Source organism: Melozone crissalis, unplaced genomic scaffold (genome assembly GCF_028551555.1).
Source record: "Melozone crissalis strain CALT ecotype California unplaced genomic scaffold, PUWL_Pcris_2 ptg000115l_1, whole genome shotgun sequence".
Lineage (NCBI taxonomy): Eukaryota > Metazoa > Chordata > Aves > Passeriformes > Passerellidae > Melozone > Melozone crissalis.
In genome coordinates, this window is record NW_026535892.1 from 547,531 (window position 1) to 568,465 (window position 20,935).

The 20,935-nt window shown below is 53.7% G+C and overlaps 1 protein-coding gene across 1 annotated transcript in view; it reads left to right on the plus strand.

Annotated features, from left to right (window-relative positions):
* The window catches only part of LOC128948218 (serine/threonine-protein kinase pim-1-like), a 53,516-nt gene extending 33,581 nt beyond the window's left edge, over positions 1 to 19,935 (plus strand). Inside the window, 6 exon segments of the mRNA XM_054292831.1 lie at positions 17,480 to 17,712; positions 17,715 to 18,040; positions 18,159 to 18,209; positions 18,407 to 18,773; positions 19,393 to 19,572; positions 19,829 to 19,935. Coding sequence (XP_054148806.1) covers positions 17,480 to 17,712; positions 17,715 to 18,040; positions 18,159 to 18,209; positions 18,407 to 18,773; positions 19,393 to 19,572; positions 19,829 to 19,935 — 1,264 coding nt within the window.
* Positions 19,936 to 20,935: the final 1,000 nt, after the last annotated feature.

Sequence of the window (20,935 nt, forward strand, 5' to 3'; positions counted from 1 at the left end):
TGCAGAACTTAGAGGATAAGATAGAGAAGAATCATAAGAAGCTTAGAGAGGAGATTAAAGAAGACCACCTCCAAATTTCAGCAGTACAGATCCGAGGTTCTGGTATCCAAGGCAGACGTTTCCCAGATGGTGAGAGAAGGTACACCCCACGAGCTGAGCTGTGGTTTTACCTGCGTGATTGTGGGGAAAACATGAGAAGGCGAGATAGGAAACCTACTGCTGTTCTGGCACGACGGGTGCGTGAACTGAAGGAAGCCACCAGAAGGAAAGCAGCTCCAGTTACCCGTAGCCGAATGGCCAGGTATGATGATGATGACATGTCTGATCCCCTCAAAGGAACATCCAAAACATATGCCCAGGCAAAGAAGGATAACCAGGCTTAGAGGGGCCCTGCCCCTAGCGGGGTAGAGGCCAGGGAAAATCATGTTTTCTGGTCTGTGTGGATTTGTTGGCCTGGCACATTGGAACCACAAGAGTACAAAGCTTTGGTCGATACTGGTGCGCAATGCACATTAATCCCATCAAGACATGTGGGGACAGAGTCTGTTTCTATTGCAGGTGTAACAAGGGGATCCCAGGATTTCACTTTGGTGGGAGCTGATGTGAGCCTAATGGGAAATGAGTGGAAGAAGCATCCTATTGTGACTGGCCCAGAGGCCCCATGTATTTTGGGCATAGACTACCTTCGAAGTGGGTACTTCAAAGACCCAAAGGGACTCAGATGGGCATTTGGAATAGCTGCTGTAGAGAAAGAGGGCATCCAGCAATTGAACACCTTGCCTGGGTTGTCTGAGAATCCATCTGCAGTAGGATGCCTGACGGGAGAAGAGCAACGAGTGCCAATTGCCAGTTCCATAGTGCATCGACGACAGTATAGGACCACTTGAGATGCTGTGATCCCCATCCATAAGATGATCCGAGAGCTGGAGAGCCAAGGGGTGGTCAGCAAGACCCACTCACCCTTCAACAGCCCCATTTGGCCTGTGTGAAAATCTGAAGGAGAGTGGAGATTGACTGTGGACTACTGTGCATTGAATGAAGTGACTCCACCACTGAGTGCTGCCGTGCCAGACATATTAGAGCTCCAGTACGAGCTTGAGTCCAAGGCAGCAAAGTGGTATGCCACTATTGACATTGCCAATGCATTTTTCTCCATTCCTCTGGCAGCAGAATGCAGGCCTCAGTTTGCCTTCACATGGAGGGGAGTGCAGTACACCTGGAACCGACTGCCCCAGGGGTGGAAGCACAGCCCCACCATCTGATATGGACTGATCCAGACTGCACTAGAAAGGGGTGAGGCTCCAGAACATCTGCAGTATATTGATGACATAATTGTGTGGGGGAACACAGCTGCGGAAGTGTTTGAGAAAGGGAAGGAAATCATCCAGATCCTCCTGGGAGCTGGTTTCACCATTAAAAAGAGCAAAGTAAAGGGACCAGCTCGTGAGATTCAATTCCTGGGAGTGAAGTGGCAAGATGGACGGTGTCAGATTCCTACAGATGTCATCAACAAGATCACAGCAATGTCTCCACCCACCAATAAGAAAGAGACACAAGCTTTCCTGGGTGCAATAGGTTTTTGGAGGATGCATATTCCTGAGTACAGTCAGATCGTGAGCCCTCTTTACCTGGTCACCTGCAAGAAGAACAATTTCCAGTGGGGCCCTGAGCAGCAACAAGCCTTTGCCCAGATCAAGCAGGAGATTGCTCATGCAGTAGCCCTTGGCCCAGTCAGGACAGGACCAGAGGTAAAGAACATGCTCTACTCTGCAGCCGGGAACCATGGCTTGCCCTGGAGTCTTTGGCAGAAGGTGCCTGAGGAGACTCGGGGTCGACCCCTGGGATTTTGGAGTCGAAGCTACAGAGGGTCTGAAGCCAACTACACTCCAAGAGAGAAGGAAATCTTGGCTGCCTATGAAGGAGTCCAGGCTGCCTTGGAGGTGATTGGCACAGAAGCACAACTCCTCCTGGCACCCCAACTACCAGCGCTGGGGTGGATGTTCAAAGGCAAGGTTCCTTCCACTCACCATGCCACCAGTGCTACATGGAGCAAGTGGATTGCTCTTATCACTCAGCGCGCCCGTACAGGTAAACTGAATCGCCCTGGGATTTTAGAGGTCATTACAAATTGGCCCAAAGGTGAGAATTTTGGTGTCACAGATGAAGAGGAACAAGAACCAGTGGCACGTGCTGAAGAGGCTCCTCCCTATAACCAACTGCCACCAGAGGAAACACGCTACGCTCTTTTCACTGACGGTTCCTGTCGCATCGTAGGGATGAACCAGAAGTGGAAAGCAGCCGTATGGAGTCTCACACGACAGGTTGCACAAGCTACCAAAGGAGAAGGTGGATCAAGCCAACTTGCTGAACTCAAAGCTGTTCAACTAGCCCTAGACATTGCTGAGAGAGAGAAGTGGCCAAAGCTCTACCTCTACACTGATTCATGGATGGTAGCTAATGCTCTGTGGGGATGGCTGGAGAGGTGGAAAAAGGCTAACTGGCAACGTAGAGGGAAACCAATTTGGGCTGCTGATGAGTGGAAAGACATTGCTACCAGGGTAGGGAGGCTACCTGTGAAAGTCCGCCATGTAGATGCCCATGTACCCAAGAGTAGGGCCAATGAGGAGCACCAAAACAATGAGCAGGTAGACCAAGCTGCAAAGATAGGGGTGTCCAAAATAGACCTAGATTGGGAACATAAGGGAGAGTTATTCCTAGCTAGATGGGCCCATGATGCCTCAGGCCACCAGGGCAGAGATGCCACCTATAAGTGGGCACGAGACCGAGGGGTGGATCTAACCATGGACAGTATTTCTCAGGTTATCCATGACTGTGAGATGTGTGCTGCCATCAAGCAGGCCAAGCGAGTAAAGCCCCTCTGGTACGGTGGGCGGTGGTCCAAGTACAAGTATGGGGAGGCCTGGCAGATTGACTACATCACACTGCCCCAGACACGCCAGGGCAAGCACTACGTGCTGACCATGGTGGAAGCCACCACTGGATGGTTGGAAACCTACCCTGTCTCTCATGCTACAGCCCGGAACACCATCCTGGGCCTTGAAAAGCAAGTTCTGTGGAGACATGGCACCCCTGAGAGGATCGAGTCAGACAACGGGAATAATTTCAAGAACAGCCTTATCAACACCTGGGCTAGGGAACATGGCATTGAGTGGGTGTACCATATCCCCTACCATGCACCAGCTGCAGGAAAAGTGGAGAGGTACAATGGACTACTAAAAACCCAGTTGAAAGCTTTGGGTGGGGGATCTTTCAAAAATTGGGAGCAGCATTTAGCAAAGGCCACCTGGTTAGTTAACACCCAAGGTTCCACCAACCAAGGAGGTCCTGCCCAGTCTGAGTCCCTGAATATAATAGAAGGAGACAAAGTCCCAGTGGTACATATCAGAGGTTTGTTAGGGAAGACTGTGTGGATCAATTCTGCCTCGAGTACAGACAAACCCATTTGTGGGGTTGTCTTTGCTCAGGGACCAGGTTGCACATGGTGGATAATGCAAAGAGATGGAACAACACGATGTGTACCTCAGGGAGATCTGATTGTGGGGTAAGAATGATGTGCAATATCACTGTTCATTGGATGTTACTGCCATTGTCTGTACATTGAACCATACAGATATGAGATAGAAGGAAATGTGTAAGTGTTGAAGGTCTGGGCAAGTGGAAGATGGAGAAGGAAATGTGTAAGTGTCGAAGGTCTGAGCAAGTGATAGATGAAGCTTCAAGTGACTAAAGTGAAAAGGGGGAATCCTGCAGCTCTCTAATATAGGGCCTGGATTCAGTGGTCCAGTGTGGAGATGTGATGAAGGCATGATGGGTATTGCTTGTAAATTTTGGGGGAAAAGATGGAAATTTTGTATGAATAATGCATGATGTGTTGTAGTATGTTGATGATATGGGGATAAGGGGTGGAATGTCCCGGGATGACATTATGATGCTTGTATCCCCATTCATATATTGTGTGCCTTTAAGACCGGCTCTGAAGAGTGGAAGTTTTGTTTGGGTTTCTCTTATCAGGGACACAGAGACGGGCAGTACATAGGGCTGTTTTCGCTTCTTGCTTTCAGCTTGCTGCTTTGCTTGCTCTCTTTTCTACTCTTGCTTCTGCTCTGCTTTGGCCTCTGCTTATTAGCTAGTTTAGCTAAACAGTCCAAATTCCTTCCTGGACTGTTTCTCCTCTCCTGTTTCTGTGACCATCTCGAACCTGCTCTGGACTGGGACCTGGGAACACCGAGGATTTGCACCGTTTGGCTGCAGCAGCTGCCCCAGCACTGGAAGGACTGAGAACAGAGCAACCACCCCCAAAGGAGACTTTCTGATTTTGTCATCTTTCTCAGAGCGGTGTCATCTGGTATTGTTCATTTTGTGTGCTGGGGGTGTTGTGTCTGTCAAATAAACAGGTTCCTTCCATTTCTCTCCGAGGAATTCTTCCCGAACCAACTGGGGGGAGGGGTCACGTGATTTTGCTTTCTGGAGGGGCCCTCCTTTGCAGATTCTTTAACAAATTTGCCCAAAACCAGGACAAATGTGTTGTAAGAATATCAGCTGTGGAGGCTGACTGGGTAACTTCACTCTTGGGCATGAGATTCTGAGATGTTTTTTGGCTTCTCATTTGTGGTAGGGAGGCAGAGCAGGAACTTGCTGGTGAATAAGGGGTGCGTGAGATGGCAGAGGTAAGTGGACAGTAGTGAAGGGTAAAAAGAGTAAGGAGAGGGTAGAGGGGAAGGTGGTGGAGGTATAACTGGGTTAGGAGGTGGTAAAGCAATGACAGCTGGGAGAGGAGGAGGAATTGGGTCCACAGCAAGAGGAATTGGAGGAAGGATTTGAAGCACTGCAAGGGTAGGAAGAAGTAAGTAGTCAAGGGGGTCCCAGTTTTTGTTAGCCTTCCCAGCCTCTTCTTCTTTTACTTTACTAGCTTGCTTTCCGTCTTTTAATTTATAGACTCTTGTATTTTCCTCCTCTGAGGCGTACTTTAGCCAACAGGTGACGTTCTGAAAGAAGGTGCATCAACTTTGGACAAAGAGGCAGGTAACTCAGGATATGTTTAAGGATGTTGTTAGGTCATGCAGAAAGAAAATTAGAGAAGTGAAAGCTTAAGGCTTAACCAGGCCACTTCTGTGAAGGATAACAAAAATGTTTCTATAAATAAATTGATTGCAAAAAGAGGTACAAGGAAAATCTGCATTCAGTTTTAGGGGAGATATGGTTACCAAATATGAGGGAATGGCTGAGGTACTTAACACCTTCTTTGCCTCTGTTTTTCAGAATAAGTCAAGTTGTCCTCAGGACAAGTGTTCTCCTGAGCTGGTGGATGGGCACAGGGAACAGAAGAGACCCCTGTAATCCAGAGGAAGCAGCTGGGGACCTGCTGAGCCACTCAATGCTCACAGGTGTCTCTGGGAGCAGATGGGATCCATCCCAGGGGGATGAGGGAGCTGGTGGATGAGCTCCCCAAGCTACTCTCCATCATTTACCATCAGTGCTGGCTCAGCAGGGAGGTCCCAGAGGACTGGAGGTGCCAATGTGAGCCCATCCCCAAGAAGGGCTGGAAGGAGGAGCTGGGGAACTCCAGGCCTGTCAGCCTGACCTGGGTGCCCGGCAAGGTTATGGAACAGATCACCTTGAGTGCCATCCCAGGGGACCCACAGGATGGCTGAGGGATCAGAGCCAGCCAGTGTGGATTTCAGTATCTGCACTGATGATCTGCATGAGGGGATGGAGTGTAGCATCAGGAAATTTGCAGATGACACCAAGCTGGGTGTGAGTGTGGATGTGCTGGAGGGTAGGAGGGCTCTGCAGAGGGACCTGGACAGGCTGGATCCAGGGCCCAAATCCAACAAGGTGAGATTGAACAAGACCAAGTGCTGGGTCCTGCACTTTGGCCACAACAACCCCTGCAGTGCTACAGGCTGGGGACAGAGTGGCTGGACAGTGGCCAGGCAGAAAGGGACCTGGGGGCACTGATGGACAGCAGGCTGGACATGAGGCAGCAGTGTGCCCAGGTGGGCAAGAAGGCCGATGGCTCCTGGCCTGGATCAGGAATGGTGTGGCCAGCAGGAGCAGGGCAGTGATTCTTCCCCTGCACTCGGCACTGGTGAGGCCACACATCGAGTGCTGTGTCCAGTTCTGGGCCCCCAATTTAGGAAGGCCATGGAGGGGCTGGAGTGTCTCCAGAGAAGAGCAACGAGGCTGGTGATGGATTTGGAACAGAAGTCTGGTTGAAAGGACATGAGAGAGCCGCAGTTATATAATCTGGAGGAGTCTCAGGTTAGACAAGGTGCTGTTTGGGTGCAGGTTAGAATTGGTGAACTCAAAGGTTTATCCCAATAAACCTGAGTGGTTTCCCTGGTGTCCCCCAGCCCTTGCTGGCCCCAGGGGCTGATGGCATTTGTGCTCCCTCAGGTTCATGTCCCCACACCAACAGCATGGGGGTGCTCCCCCTGCTCTGTGCAATGCAAACAGTGGCTGCTGAGCCAGTGCTGCCATGTCTGTGCCTGCAAGGATGGGGCACCTGTGTGAGCTGGGGGAGAGGCCAGGGCTGCAGAGGGGGGATGTTGTTGGCAGCTCCATGAGGACACTCTGGGACGCTGCCCTGGGCTGTGCAGCACACTGGGGATGGATCAGCTCCTGCTCTGCTGCTCCTTCCTGTCTGCCCCAGGGCCCTTGCAGAGCCCCAGCCATGCTGTTTGCCTCCAGCCTGCCCATGGCCAGCCTGGGGCTGCTCACGGGGCTTTTCTCTGCTGAGCATTGGCCTGGGCGTGTTCTTGAGAGAGCCTGGGCACGGAGCCTGGAGCCCCCAGGCCCTGGGCTGAGGTGTCAGCGCTGCCCCAGCAGTGCCCATGGCCTGTCCCTGCTGCATCCCCAGCACTGCCACCCCCAGGGCTGTGCCCGGCCCCGAGAGCACTCAGGCCCTGCAGCAACACCAGGGCCACCAGGGCAGCGGGGCAGGGCCATGGCAGCAGCACTGGCAACACCAAGTGCTGCTGCTGCTGCTGGGCACAGCTGCTGGGCCAGCACTGATCTGCCCCCAGGTCTGCACACAGACATTGCTGCTGCAGCTCCAGAGTAGGAACAAAAGGGGGATCCCTGGTGAAAACTCTTCTGGGTGATCCTTTAGTTCATTTGAAGCCACTGACAGTGCAGCTCCTCATTGACACAGTCTGGGGCTACAGAGAAAACGGAGAGAAAGAAAATGGGAAATGAAACACATATTGGCCTTGGTTTAGAGAGTATTCAAAAACAAACAAACAAAAAATGAAAAAAATCAACAGAGTTATCAAAGATGACTTTTATTAGAGGCGATTTGCAGAAATAGGCCAGCAGTTTAATGCTTCCTAAATAGTCTATTCATCAGTCTCCACACTGCAGCCTTGAACTCCTGGTTTCTCAGGCTGTAGATGAGGGGTTTCAGGGCTGGAGGCACCACCAAGTACAGAACTGACACTGACAGATCCAGGGATGAGGAGGACATGGAGGGGGGCTTCAGGTAGGCAAAAAATGAGGTGCTGAAAAACAGGGAGACCGCGGCCAGGTGAGGGAGGCAGGTGGAAAAGGCTTTGTGCCGTCCCTGCTCTAAGGGATCCTCAGCACAGCCCTGAAGATCTGCACATAGGAGAAAACAATGAAGACAAAACAGCCAAATGATAAAGAAACATTAACCACAAGAAACCCAACTTCCCTGAGTTTGGAATGCGAGCAGGAGAGCTTGAGGATGTGTGGGATTTCACAGAAGAACTGGCCCAGGACATTGCCATGGCACAGGGGCAGGGAAAATGTATTGGCCGTGTGCAGCAGAGCATTGAGAAAGGCACTGGCCCAGGCAGCTGCTGCCATGTGGGCACAAGCTCTGCTGCCCAGGAGGGTCCCGTAGTGCAGGGGTTTGCATATGGACACGTAGCGGTCGTAGCACATGACAGTCAGGAGGAAATACTCCCCTTCAGTAAAGAAGACAAGCAGAAATACCTGAGCAGCGCATCCTTTGTAGGAGATGTTCCTGGTGTGCCAGAGGGAATTGTGCATGGCTTTGGGGACAGTGGTGCAGATGGAGCCCAGGTTGCTGAGGGCCAAGTTGAGCAGGAAGAAGAACATGGGCGTGTGCAGGTGGTGGCCGCAGGCTACGGCGCTGATGATGAGGCCGTTGCCCAGGAGGGCAGCCAGGGAGATGCCCAGCAAGAGGCAGAAGTGCAGGAGCTGCAGCTGCCGCGTGTCTGCCAATGCCAGCAGGAGGATGTCCCTGATGGTACTGCTGTTGGACATTTGCTGTCTCCAGACATTGGAACCTTTTGAAGAAGGAATTACAGTGATGATTGAGGGGAGATTTCTCCAGAAGAGTCAAAGCCCTTTCTCATAGACCCTTTCCTGCCACTAAACACCTCCCCCTTGTCTATGTCTAGGAGACCTTCCTTCACCTTTGTTGCTGGAGCCCTGATTGCTGCTGGCCAATGTTGTGTGAGGAGCTGGACCTTGGCCTGACCCCCAGTCAGTGCAGGGGAACAGTGAGGGCAGGGGCCAGTCCTGGTGCTTGAATTTGGATAAAGCAGCTAAGGCAGAGGATGGTAAGGCAGAGGAGCTGCCAGGGTGAAGGGATGGGGATTGCAAGAGGCAGAATGAGAGATTCTGCTGCACTGTGGAAGAACAAAGAGTCCATAGAGGCAGGAGGATTGTCTGAGGCTTAGTCCAGACTGAGGGGGGCTGCTCTGTCCCTCTCTCCTGTTCAGCTGCCCTGCACTGGCACCTTTCTGAGATCCACTCCCGTGTTACCCTGGACAGCCAGGAGACACTGCTGAGAGCAGAGGGATCCCTGGCACACAAAGTGGCTCCTGCCTTTCCCAGTGTCAGGAGAGTGGGCTCATTGCCTGCCCCCCAGGCTGCCCTGCCCAGAGCTCCCCGGGCACAGGGAGCTGGGACACCCCATTGCTGTGCTCAGCCTGCACAGGAGGAGCCCAAGGGCTGGGCCTGGCCCTGCAGCTGGAACTGCCATTGCAGAGAGCCCCTCAGCAATGCCAGCAGCACCTGAGCAAGGCAAGGAGAGAGAGAGAGCCGGGCCTGAGGAAAAGCCTTTCTCTGGCCAGCCCTGCCCAGCCCCTGCCAGGCAGCAGCAGGGCAGGACAGTGGCCCTCAGGCCCTGGTCAGCAGGGAATGGGCACATGGCCGCAGAGATTCCCTTCATCTCTGGGGCTGCTCTGCCGGCCCAGGAGGGACTGAGAGCCCCGAGCTCCCGGGCTGAGGGCTGTGCTGGCTGCGAGGGGACACAAGAGCTGTGCTGCTCAGGGCAGTGTCTGCCCTGCAGGGCAGGCCCGGCAGGTGCCACATCTGCCCTGCAGCAGGGCTTCCCTCAGCACTGCCTCCCTTCCTCCCTGCCCACGGCTCTGCTGCTGGAGCTGTCCCAGCCTGAGCTGCTCCTGAGGCCCCGGGCTCCTTCCCTGCCAGAGCTGCCAGAGCCTAGCCCAGCCCCTGGGCCAGCCCTGCCCTGCAGCTGCTTGGCCCTGCAGGGAATAAAGAACAGCTCTCCTAACCTGGCCACCATGAAAAGGTGATGCTGCATGGATCTGGAGGCTGGGCAGGTGCAGGCACTTGCTGAGGTGCCCAGGAATCCTCAGGGTGATGGTTTAAGAGTCTCAACCCCTGCTCTGCCCTCCACAGCTGAGTTTCCATTGCCACCAGGCTGTGGCAGGGAAAAGTGGGAGCACAGATTCAGGGAAGCAGAGACCCAAGCAGGAAACTCCTCCCTGAATGTGCTCATGACAAGTTCCCTCAGAAGGGCAGCCCTGCTCTGCAGCACATTCTCCTCCTCCTACTCTGCCACAGAGAAACTGGGAGAGTCCTCCTGACACATCCCCCAGGCTGTGGGGTGTGCTGGCTTCAGGAGATCCCTCCAGGAGCACAGGGGACATTGCCCTGCACCCACACACTCACCATGCAGAGGGCTGTGAAGATCTTTCCCCAAGTGAAGTCTCAGGTCAATGTCTTCCCAATCCTGATTGCCTTCAGCCTGTCTCTGCCTGGCTCCTGTCCCTTTAATGCCTGCAGGCAGAGCCCTCAGCCCTGCTGGGCTGGGAGAGGAGCTGGCCCTGGCAAGAGCTGCTCCTTTAAAGCTCAGCAGCACAGACACAGCACAAGGATTTTAATGAGCCTCTTGGGACTTTGGTGTTGTTTACATCAGACTCAGTCCCTGAGAGACTGCTTAAAAAACTTCTCGGGAACTCAAAGTTAAATTCAAACTCTGAACTTTCTTGAAGTTTTAATGGGTTCCACTGAGGGACACAACTCCAAAAGTGTCCCCAGGTTCCAGTTAGAGCAGAACCCGGGAGGCAGTGATGACAGCTGGGGACAAACAAGGTAAAAGTGTCTCTGGTGCTGAGCAAAGCTGGATGTGTTTGAGGAATGCAAAGGGCCAAGGCCTGAGCCCCAGTCCCTGGCCAGGCAGATCCTGTCCCTCCCTCCTTGCTCAGGGCTCTTCCCGGGATGGGCACTGGCATGTGGGGATGTGCAATGGCAAGGGCAGGAGCATGGGGCGGCCCCTGCCAGGCTGCTGAGCAGGGACAAGGAGGCAATGAGGCCCCAGCCCTGCAAGGGTCACTTGTCTCCTGCTCCTGCCTCAGGCCCAGGCCCAGCAGCCATGGCCAAAGTGCTGCCCAAGTTGTCTCTGGCAGGGCTGTCTTGCAGCCGCTGCCCATCCCTGTGCCCTGTGCAGCCCAGGCTGTGCTACGGTGTCCCTGCCCTGCGCCTCTGTCCCTGCAGGCTGTGGGGAACAGGTTCCCCTGTACCTTTTGCACACATACCTTGGCATATTGCAATGTTGTCCATATGGATGGCTACAGAGCACCAAAACCAAATTCTCATCTCTTTTTTTGAAAATATAGGATCATAAGTCCGTCTCCTATCCGTTGGTGGTTTTCATTATAATGAAACTGACCTTTCTGAAGAGAAGAGTGTCCTTCTTTGTGTATACAAAGGAAAAAATAATTAGGAATCATTTTAGGTATTGGAATTCATGACCACAGCACTCGAGGAAAGGGGCCAAGTTAGAATCCATGTGTTTTTCAAGACAACTATTGTTCTGGAAGCTTGAAACATAACTGAAGCTGATGTCACTTGTATTTTTAGAGGAAAAAAGGGATGATTAGGGGAACTAAGGCCTATCCATAAGGCATTCTATAAATCTTTAGATTACTGAGCCCCAAATGATAAATTCTCATGGTATACCATGATAAAGGGTACCTTTATCAACACCATATGGACCACCCCTTATCTGGCCTTTGGACACTCAACTTTTCAGCTGCCTCATACAGACATGTTCATACACACAGACAAGAGTGTAAAAAGGTTTTTCATCTGACTCCACCAGATCCCACTGGCTCTGCAGAGCAGTCAGAAAATACACATAGAGTCTAATGAGGAAACAGGGTACTGTGGAACAGTGCAGGGAGCAGGTGCAAGGCAGGGCCTTACAAGCACACTGCTCAGCATTTGTCAGCATCTGTCAGCATGACTGACCCCACTTATTGTATTATTCCTCTATTTTCCTATGTCTAGTTCTCTCCAAACCACCTTGATCCCTCCCTTGTCCTTCTTTGGTTCTTCCCCTAACATTCCATATTAAATCTAGTAAAATTCAAAAATGCTGCTTCCTTGCACCCCAATATTAAACCTGTACCAGTAGGCAGTAATACCAGCAATTCTGCAAAGCCATCTGGAGAGCCACTCTGCTGACTCATGGTGATAAGTTTTCCTCCCAGAAAGAAAGGGAAGAAAAAACATTCCCAGATGTTCCAGGAGCACCTCAGCCTCTTCCCATGAGGCTGAGGTGCTCCTGGAACATCTGGGAATGTTTTTATTTATTTATTTATGAATGTATTTTTAAATTTTAGGTATTTTATTTATTTATTTAACAGCTTTTACCATGGTCCACATCTTCCATATGTTATACCATGTCCCCTGCTACAGAAGACTCCAGTATCACTGCTCTTACTTTCCAAATGAAGATAATACTGAATAAACTTCTGTCCTTCAGTGGAACCAAACGACTGACAGAGGTCTGATGTGAATCTCTCCTTCTCACCTTATGTAACAGTGATTGACAGGGGTGTTGGCCAACTAAATATCTCCCAAGGCTGCAGCCATCTCTTGGTAATGTGGAACAGATCTTGGACCACAAAAGCCATGTTGTAAAACTCATCCCCTGGCTGCCCCACCTGGCTGGCCCCTTCCTTTGCTGACAGCTCTGCCTCCTGCCTGCCTCTGCCTGCCCACACAAAGCCTTGGGCTGGACCAGACTCCTTCTGGGAAACGTGCTGCACCACAGCCCTGCCCTGGGAGCAAAATTCCTTTCTCTTTGTTCCCAATCTGGGCTTACCCAGCTGCCCTTGGCATTGATGTTTTCCTTTTTCAGGCTGTTGTCTACGATGTTAAAAGGATCCACCACCTCTGAAACCACCCTTCAATCCCTCCCAGTGCTCTCCTCTGTTCTCCTCAGTCTCCACGCCACTGAGCACAGAGCTCCTCTGTCCCTGTACAGTGCTCATGTGCTTGAGGCCATGGGTGCCTGGACAAGAAGGACAGTTCTTTTCTACAGGAAGGAAACCACAGAGCCCACAGAGTTTTGAAGGCAGATCAGAGGCAGTCACCAGAGGCCAAGGCCAGCCAGACCTGTTTGTCCTGGGAACATTTGTCTGGGAGCAATCCTTGGGTAGACAGAGTTTGGGAGGCCAAATCCCCGTTTTGTCCATGGGCACCTGGACAAGAAGGACAGTTCTTTTCCATAGGAAGGAAAGTATAGAGCCCCAGTGTTTCACAGGCAGATGAGAGCTGGCCCTCAGGAAGCCAAGGGAACCTAGACAGTCCTGGCTGCTTTTGTCTGGGAGCTGTCCATGGATATAAAGAATTTTGGAGGCAAATTCCCAATTTTGGCTATGGACATCTGGACTTGAAAGATGTTTTTTCCATGGAAAGAAGAGCTTGGCCGCTCAACGTTTTGAAGGCAGATGAGAGGTGGCCCCCAAGATGCCAAGGCCATCCAGAGGTGTCTGTTCTGGCAGGTTTCATGTGGAACAATCTTTGGATATAATCAAATATGGAGGTAGAATCCCAATTTCAGCCATGAATCCCGGGAGAAGGAGAATTCTTTCCCACAGGAAGGAAAGCACAGAACTCCAGGGCTAGATGAGAAGCAACCCTCAACATTCCAAGGTCAAGCCAAACCAACCAGTCAGGCCAAACCAACCAGAACTTTTCCATGCTCTTGGATCCCTGGGGCCCTGCAGCATCACAATTGCCCCTTGGAGGCCCCATAGTATCACAAGAGATCTTTGTTTCCACAAGGGCCAGCAATACCGCAATGGTCGCCTTGACTCTGCAGTGGCACAATGGCCCCTTGCTTCCATGAGGCCTTACAGTGTCAAAATGTTTTATTTCATTCTACAGAATAGCGCAATGGCACAATGGCTCCTTGGTTCTATTGGGCTCCCCAGGATCACAACGGACCCTTGGTTCCCCAGGGCATGGCTGCGGCACACAGGCCCCTTGGTGCCATGGGGACTCAGAGAGCCAGAATGGCCTCATTGTTTCCATGAGTCCCTGTAGTGTCATAAAGAGCTCCTTGGTTCCACAAGGCCCTGCAGAGCCCATAGACTCAACATGGCCTTAAAGTGCCAGAATGATCTCCAGGCTTCCATGAGGCCTCGCAATGTCAAAAGGGCACCTTAGTTCCATGAAGCCCTGAAGTATGGAATGGCCTCTTGATTCCACTGGGCTATTCACTGTCACATGAGTTCTTAGTTCCACTGAGCACTGCAGTGTCACAATGGTCTCTTTGGTTCCCCAGAGTCAGAATGTCCCCGTGGTCTCATGGAGTCCCAATATGATCCCCTTGATTCCATGAGGCCCTGCCATGCTACAATGAGCCCTTGGTTAAATGAGGGCCTGCAGTATGACAATGGCCCCTTGGTTCCAGTGGGTCCGGAAGTGTCATAAGGGTCTCCATGGTTCCATGAGGCCCCAGAATGTCACTATGGACTTTTGGTTCCATCGGGTTCCATACTGCAAACAACAGTCTCCTTATCTCCATAGTGTCATAAGTGACTCTTTGTTCCATAAGGTGCCTGGCCTCCCACAGCCTCTCAGACACCTTCTCCCCCTCAAGGTCCCCAACAGCCTTTCATGGCCTCTCAGAGAACCTCATGGCCCCTCAAATCTCCTCATAGCCCCTTAAAACCCCTCAGAGTTTCATCATAGCCCCTCACAGCCCTTCATGGCCCCTCACAGCCCCAGGCCTGGGGCTCCTCCAAAGGAGAAGGGGTCGGGCCCTGCTTGTTCTCCTTTTATTTCAGTCCCTTCAAAGCCACAAGTAAAGAAAGGCTGAAATGGAGCCTTTCCCCAGCGTTTCCCTCAGGGTTAACTGCGGGCTGAAGCTCTGTGCTGGCGCTGGCTCGAGCGCCACCATCCCTGCAGCCGCCAGGCCTTTGCTGTCCCCCTGTGTCCGTTCCCTATCCCCGAGTCCCGCCTGGCCCTGGCAGCAGCAGCAGCCGCAGCGCAGGGGGCGCCGGCCCGGCCCAGCCGGGGCTCCCAGCCAGGAGCAGCAGCAGCGCCGGCCCCTTCCCACCTGCTCCTGCCTCAGCTCCCAAGGGCTTTTTCCAGCTCAGTTCTGGACTAGAGCAGCAATCACCCACACATAGCCCTGACTCCTCAGGGCCTGTCTGTGCTGCCCTGAGCCAGCCCTCAGAGGAAGAAAGGATCGGATTCCAGCCCTGTTTTCAGCACTGTTTTACTCACCCTGAGCTGACAGCAGGAGGCTGCTGCTGCCTTTGCCTTGGGAATTGGAGATCATGGCTGCTCTTGCCACTTGAAATTTATCTGTTAAACTGCAATTGCCTTTTTGGATCAGCGCTACCCAGAGTGCTTTCGTGATGGTGAATGTGGGAATCCTAAAAATCAGAGGGTTTTGGGAAAGCTGCAAAAGGCAGGCCTCAGAGACAGCAGAACTGTGATTAGAGCTAAGCGGAAGCCTTAAGATTTGTCAGCAGAAAAGTTATATTAGAAGTAGAAAGTAAGGAGAAACAAAACAACGGTTTTTGTATTAACACCTGGTAGAATAACTCCCTAAGCAACAGAAAAGTATATCTAGCGAGATATTAGGAAGTTCTAAGCTTGAGCTCTGTGCATTGTGTTTCAAGACTCACAAGCAAGTATTGTATTCAAAATAAGCAAGCATTGTTTTAACCAAAGGTACCTGTGCTTATAGTGGTTGGATAGAACTACTGTCAATATGCTTTTGATTTGTGGGACTAGTTAAAAATATTTTAAAGTAAGTTGTAACATTGAGTTGTTCGTCTGCTGCCGAGGACACAAGCTGCTGGCATCATGCCATTCTCATAACCATGCAATGAGACTGATGCTGGAAAATAAACAGCTTGAGACACGTTCCTCAGCAGTCCCATCCTGTTGGTGATTTGTACATAGCCCCTGGACGGCAATAGGTGAACTCAGGCTTTTGGTCCCAGGCATCATGATTAGGAGATCTTGAAATGCTCTCAAGTCCCTGAGCACTAAGTCAAGGAGAATTAAAGCAGCCACACAGGCCACATTTGCCATGCTCAAACACAGCCCTGCTGCTGCTGCTGAAATAGAATCAACTGACAGAGGCCATCACAGAAATTGCCTCTTGAGTGTCTAATCAAATGAAAAAATCCACCAGGAGAAAGAGAAACCAGAATTTCTTGACTCCCTCCATTGTTTCTCCCGAGCAGCAGCAGCAAATGGAGATGCGCAGAGGTATTTCCAGCTGCTGCTGATCCCAGCTGGAGCCCAGCCTGCTGCCCAGGCCCAGCCGGAAGCTGAGCCCAGCCCGGGGAGCTCCCGCAGTGTCGGGAGCTCAGCACACGCGGGGCCAGGCCCAGAGCCCCGGGCACGGCCGCCCATTGCAGGGCAGCGGCGCAGACGGAATGTCCTGCAGCCCAAACCTCCTGCTCCTGCCACACAGCGCCAGCGCTCTCCCCCTCCTCCTCCTCTCCCAGCACGGCACAAATTCCAGCTCGGAGGAGGCTGCCCCAGAGAGGGCTCAGGCTCCTGCTTCAGCCTCAGTGTCCCTGCAGAGGAACAGGGCATCTTTCAGGCACTTCCACAAGCTCAGGTCTCTCACACCATGGAGAATATGGGATGAAAATGGCCTTGTTGGGAAGGACAAAAGCAGAGGGAATGGACTGGAAATTATTAGGAAAAATGACCCTTTGTACAAGCAAAGCTCACTAAGTCATTCCTTGCATTTCTCCTTTTCAGATTCTTTCAGTCATCTCCTGAGAGGTCCAGCTTGTTCTGGTGCCTTTCATGAACTGATTGTACTCCTGATTTATATCAATGCATGAGATGTAGAAACATCTGAACTGAACACTGAAACTAATTCCCTGTGTCAGCCCATTTTCATCTTCTAGACCACTTTCAGATGTCCATGGGGGTGTTGGAATGATTATCACACAGCCCTCCATTTCTGGCTGCAGGCTCTGGAGATTCTTTCTCTGCATTCAGTCAGGCTTACATTCCCTAACAATTCCTGGTAATCTGTCATGTTTTCTTAGGGTAGAATTGTAACAATGAAAACCTTACCACTGGCACCACTGCCCAGCCCACAAAGAAAAGGAAGAACAAGCTGTAAAGTTCCTCAAACATTTCTCCTGCTTTGCTGCAAGAGTCGTGCTGCACGCATGGTGTGGAAAGCCAAAAGCAGCTGCAGTTGTTGGCACATCTTGTGACAGAAGCTGCACCTCGTTCTCCAGGAAAGGTTCTTGGAAAGAACAAACAGGACTGTGGACAAGATTCTGGAAGAACTGAAACAGTTTTTAGGAAATGAAATGAAAACAGAAAGAAACAATCTGAGATGTTTTACTCTCTTTGTTTTTATGCTTCCCTTTGCACTACTTCTCCATCCCATTAATTCCAAATGGATCTCACCTCTAAGATCCATGACTTGGCATGTTTTAGACACTGTAAAATACCATAAGCTATACAGAGTTTGCCTTCCACTGCTTTTTTTATTTTTTTGGAAAGCAGTGCTGGTCAGGTAAATGCAGTGCTTCGTCAGGTACAAATTCTGCATTCAGGGAATGCGCTCCAATAGTGTTTGACCCTCTGCAGGGACAATGCACAGCAACGACCGAGGGGATTCCTGTGCCACTGTGCAGGAGTCCAGGCTCTGGGTCTTGTCTGAACTCGGCAAAGTTCCCCTGTTTGGACAGGCTCAGGGGCTGCTCCCGGGGAGCTCGGGGCTCGGCACGGGGGCAAGCGGGCAATGGACAAACGGACACGGGGACAAACAGCCCCAGAGCTTCAGTTCCAGCAGCAGCAGCCAGCAGCAGCGGCAGCGAAAGCAGCGAAAGAAGCGCCTTTGTCGACTCTCTCTCGCTTCTCCTCTCCCTCTTCCGCAGTGCCGCATCCTCTCCCGCTCTCCCTTTCCCGGTGTCCCCTTCTCTCCCAGTCTCTCTCTCCCCATACCCACGGCCCGCCCCCGGCACCGGACGGGGCTGCCCCGTGCCCGGCCCCAGGTGTCCCGCCGCGGTCTCACCTCCGCCCGGCTCTGGCCGTGCTGGCGGTGGCGCTGCTGGGCGGGCATCAGTGCCCGGGGCTGGGGCGGCATCGCCTCCCTTTGGCTCCGCCCGGCCCGAGCCCTGCCCCTGCCCCAGCTCCGGTCCCGGCCCCGGCTCCTCCCGGGCTCGCGGAAGACACACGCGGCGCCGCCGCTCCCGCCGCCTCCGCTGCGGCTTCCCCGGCCCGAGCTCTGCCGCTCGGCAGCGCGGCCGCCGGCCCCGAGCCGCCGCTGTCCTGTTCCCGTGAGCGAACGCCTGGGCATGGCCGGCCCGGGGCGGGTCAGGGGCGCTCGGGGGCCGTTGCTGGCCCCGGGCCGGGCGCTGACAGCCGCGTCCCGCCAGCAGGGAAGGCGCAGCAGGGACTGAAGGAGCAGGACAGGCTGGGCTCGCTGCTGGGGCGCGGCGGCTTCGGCAGCGTCTTCGCGGCCACGCGGCTCTCGGACGGCGCCCCGGTGAGCGGCGGGGCCGGCGGCGGGCGCAGGAGGAGGAGGAGGAGGGCGCAGGAGGGCGGAGGATGGGGCTGGGCAGGGCTGGCGGCGAGCTCACCCCGCTGCTGCCCTTGGCTTGCAGGTTGCCATGAAAAGGGTGCCACGGAAGCGTGTCCGGCACTGGGGCGAGCTGGTGAGTGAGCGGGGCCAGCAGCCGGGGCTACCGGCCAGGGATGAGCCGGGGCCCGGCAGGGTGGGAGCCGCCAGGACGCCCCGAGGGAGAGCGGGCGTGGGGCCAGCGCAGGGCGCAGAGCATCCCGGGCTGGCTGAGGGCTTCCCCAGGCCCGGCACGGCATCGGCCCCACTGACGGCATCGTGCTTCTCCCGCAGCCCGACGGCACCAGCGCAGCCCTGGAGATGGTGCTGCTGGCCAAGGTGTCCACTGGCTTCCCTGGTGTGGTCCAGCTGCGGGAGTGGCTTGAGCTCCCCAAGGACATCTTGATGGTGCTGGAGCGCCCGGAGCGCTCTCAGGACCTGCAGCATTTCATTGGGGCATGGGGGCTCCTGCCGGAGGAGGTGGCGCAGGAGCTGTTCCGCCAGGTGCTGGAGGCCGTGTGGCACTGCACCAGCTGCAGGGTCCTGCAACGCGACATCAAACCAGGGAACATCCTGATTGACCTGGACACCGGGCAGGCCAAATTGATTGACTTTGGCTGTGGCACCTACCTGCAAGAGACAGCCTACACTCACTTTGCAGGTGAGCCCACGCAGGGGTAAGCTCCTGGTCCCAGCATCTCATGACCCTAGATCTCACAGCCCAAGCTGGGTGTGGCAGCTCTTTTGCTGCCCTTCATGGCACTGAGATTTCAGCTGAGTTTCTTTTGAGCAGGGCTGAGTGGGGAGCCACCTTCCAGCTGTGGTGGCAGCCTTTGCCCACCACTCTGCCCAGAACTGGGGCTGGCGCTGGGGCAGCCAGCCCAACAAAAACACCCGTGGGTGTTGGTAGCAGAGAGGGGGGGACCGGAACCTGTGCCCAGCCGGTTTGATGTGCAGGTGAGAAAGGGCTTGGACTGCTCAACTCACTTGATTTGCTTTGAGTTCATAATGCAGGCAGGGAGGATGAGGGCATGGTTTTTCCCAGCACTGAGTGGATTCTTCCTTGTAATGGTCAGGCCTTGCCAGGGCTTTCACTGCCCTCTTCCAGCACCAGTGGCTTCTTTTCCAACCCCAAGCCTGTACACAAGTCCCAGGTGCTGGTGAGAGGGCAATGGGTCACCCTGTGTGCCACTGGGGCAGCCCCCGCACACCCAGGGATGCTGGGGCCAGGCTCTGGAAGCAGCAGCATCCCCCTGATGAATTCCATCTGTATTCCATAGGAACACGGTCATACAGCCCCCCAGAATGGACCCACTTTGGCTGGTACTATGGCAAACCAGCTAACATCTGGTCCCGGTGCATCCTGCTGCACCAGATGCTCTGCACGGAGCACCCTTTCAGCAGGGGCCAGAACATCAGCTGGGACCATCAGCTCTCGCTGCCACAAGGGCTCTCTCAAGGTGGATCCTCATCTCTGGGCACAGGTGGAATCCCAGTGCTGGGACACAGCAGCGGGCTTGTGGGCATCCCACTGTGGCAGCTGCTGAGGAGGTGGCACATGTCCTGCTCTCCTGCTCTCCTCCAAAACAGGGAATTGATGGGAGAGTTTAGACCCATCTCTGAGCACATCCAGTAAAGCCTGGGCACGGGAACAGTGGGGCAAAGCCAAAAGGAGCCTTCTCCAACTGCCCGGTAGTTTCTGGTTTCTCTGCCCAGAGTGCCAAGATCTGATCAGGCGGTGTTTATCCATGCTGGATTTGGAAAGGCCCTCATTAGAAGAGCTGCTCTGTCATCCTTGGATGCAGGATATTCATCTGCCCTAGAAGAAGGGAGAGAGCCACAGGCACACTGTGATGCAGGGCCCTGGTAAGTTCCAGTTCCACACATGCCTTGGCAATGAGAACCAAAGTTACCCAGAGTTTTTAGTCCTGCCTGTGTCACTGCCCAGGGCTCATCAGATGGGAACATGCAGCCCTTGTGCTGGAGCTGAGCTGCTCTGCCCAGCACTACTGGCTGCCATCCAGGCTGGTTTTGCTTGTCCTGGTTCCCTGACAGCTGGGCCCTGGGCTGAACCCTGAGAGCCTGGTCTCACCCCAGGGAAGGAGAAGGAGCCCCTGGAGAAGCTGTACCCGGTGGGGATGCTGCTGCTGCTGCTGCTGGAGACAGTGAGGATGACATCAAGGATGACAACCTCTTCCTGGACCTGGCCACTGGCCAGCTGAAGATGATGGACTTGGATTGTGGCACCTTCTTCAAAGTCAGGCTCCACAGCAGATTTGCAGATGAGTCCACACACAGGGGGATGCTCCCAGATTTGGGCATGGCCCAGCCTGGCCGGGAACCAAAGGTTCCCCCTTTGCTGGGCCGGATGCAATACATTCTTCAGTCGCTGCCCAGCTGCTTTTGGCAGGGCTGGGGGGATGGGCTGGGGTGGGTACGAAATGGGAGTGGGCTCCTGGCCCCGCCAACAGCCCCCAGCACCCACCGTGCCCCGGGCTGGGGCTGGGGCAGCCAGCCCGACACAAACAAAGCCCCATGGTGGGAGCAGAGGTGGGGCTCCAGAACCTGTGCACAGCTGCTTTGCTGTGCAGGCTTGGGCTGCTCCACTGCCCTTGTTTGGTTTGGGGTCACCGTTTTTGTGGGGGGGAGTGCAGGGGGGAAGGGAGAAAGCCTGGGCTTCCCTCATCCGTGGGTGGGTTTTTCCCTGGCATGCAGGGGTTGGGCCTTCCTCAAGCCCCTGATAGTGATAAGATTTTTGAGCTTGTTTCCCTCTTTTGTCTGTAATGTATTTTCAAGAATTTGTTGTTTGTTTTCCTAGAGGAA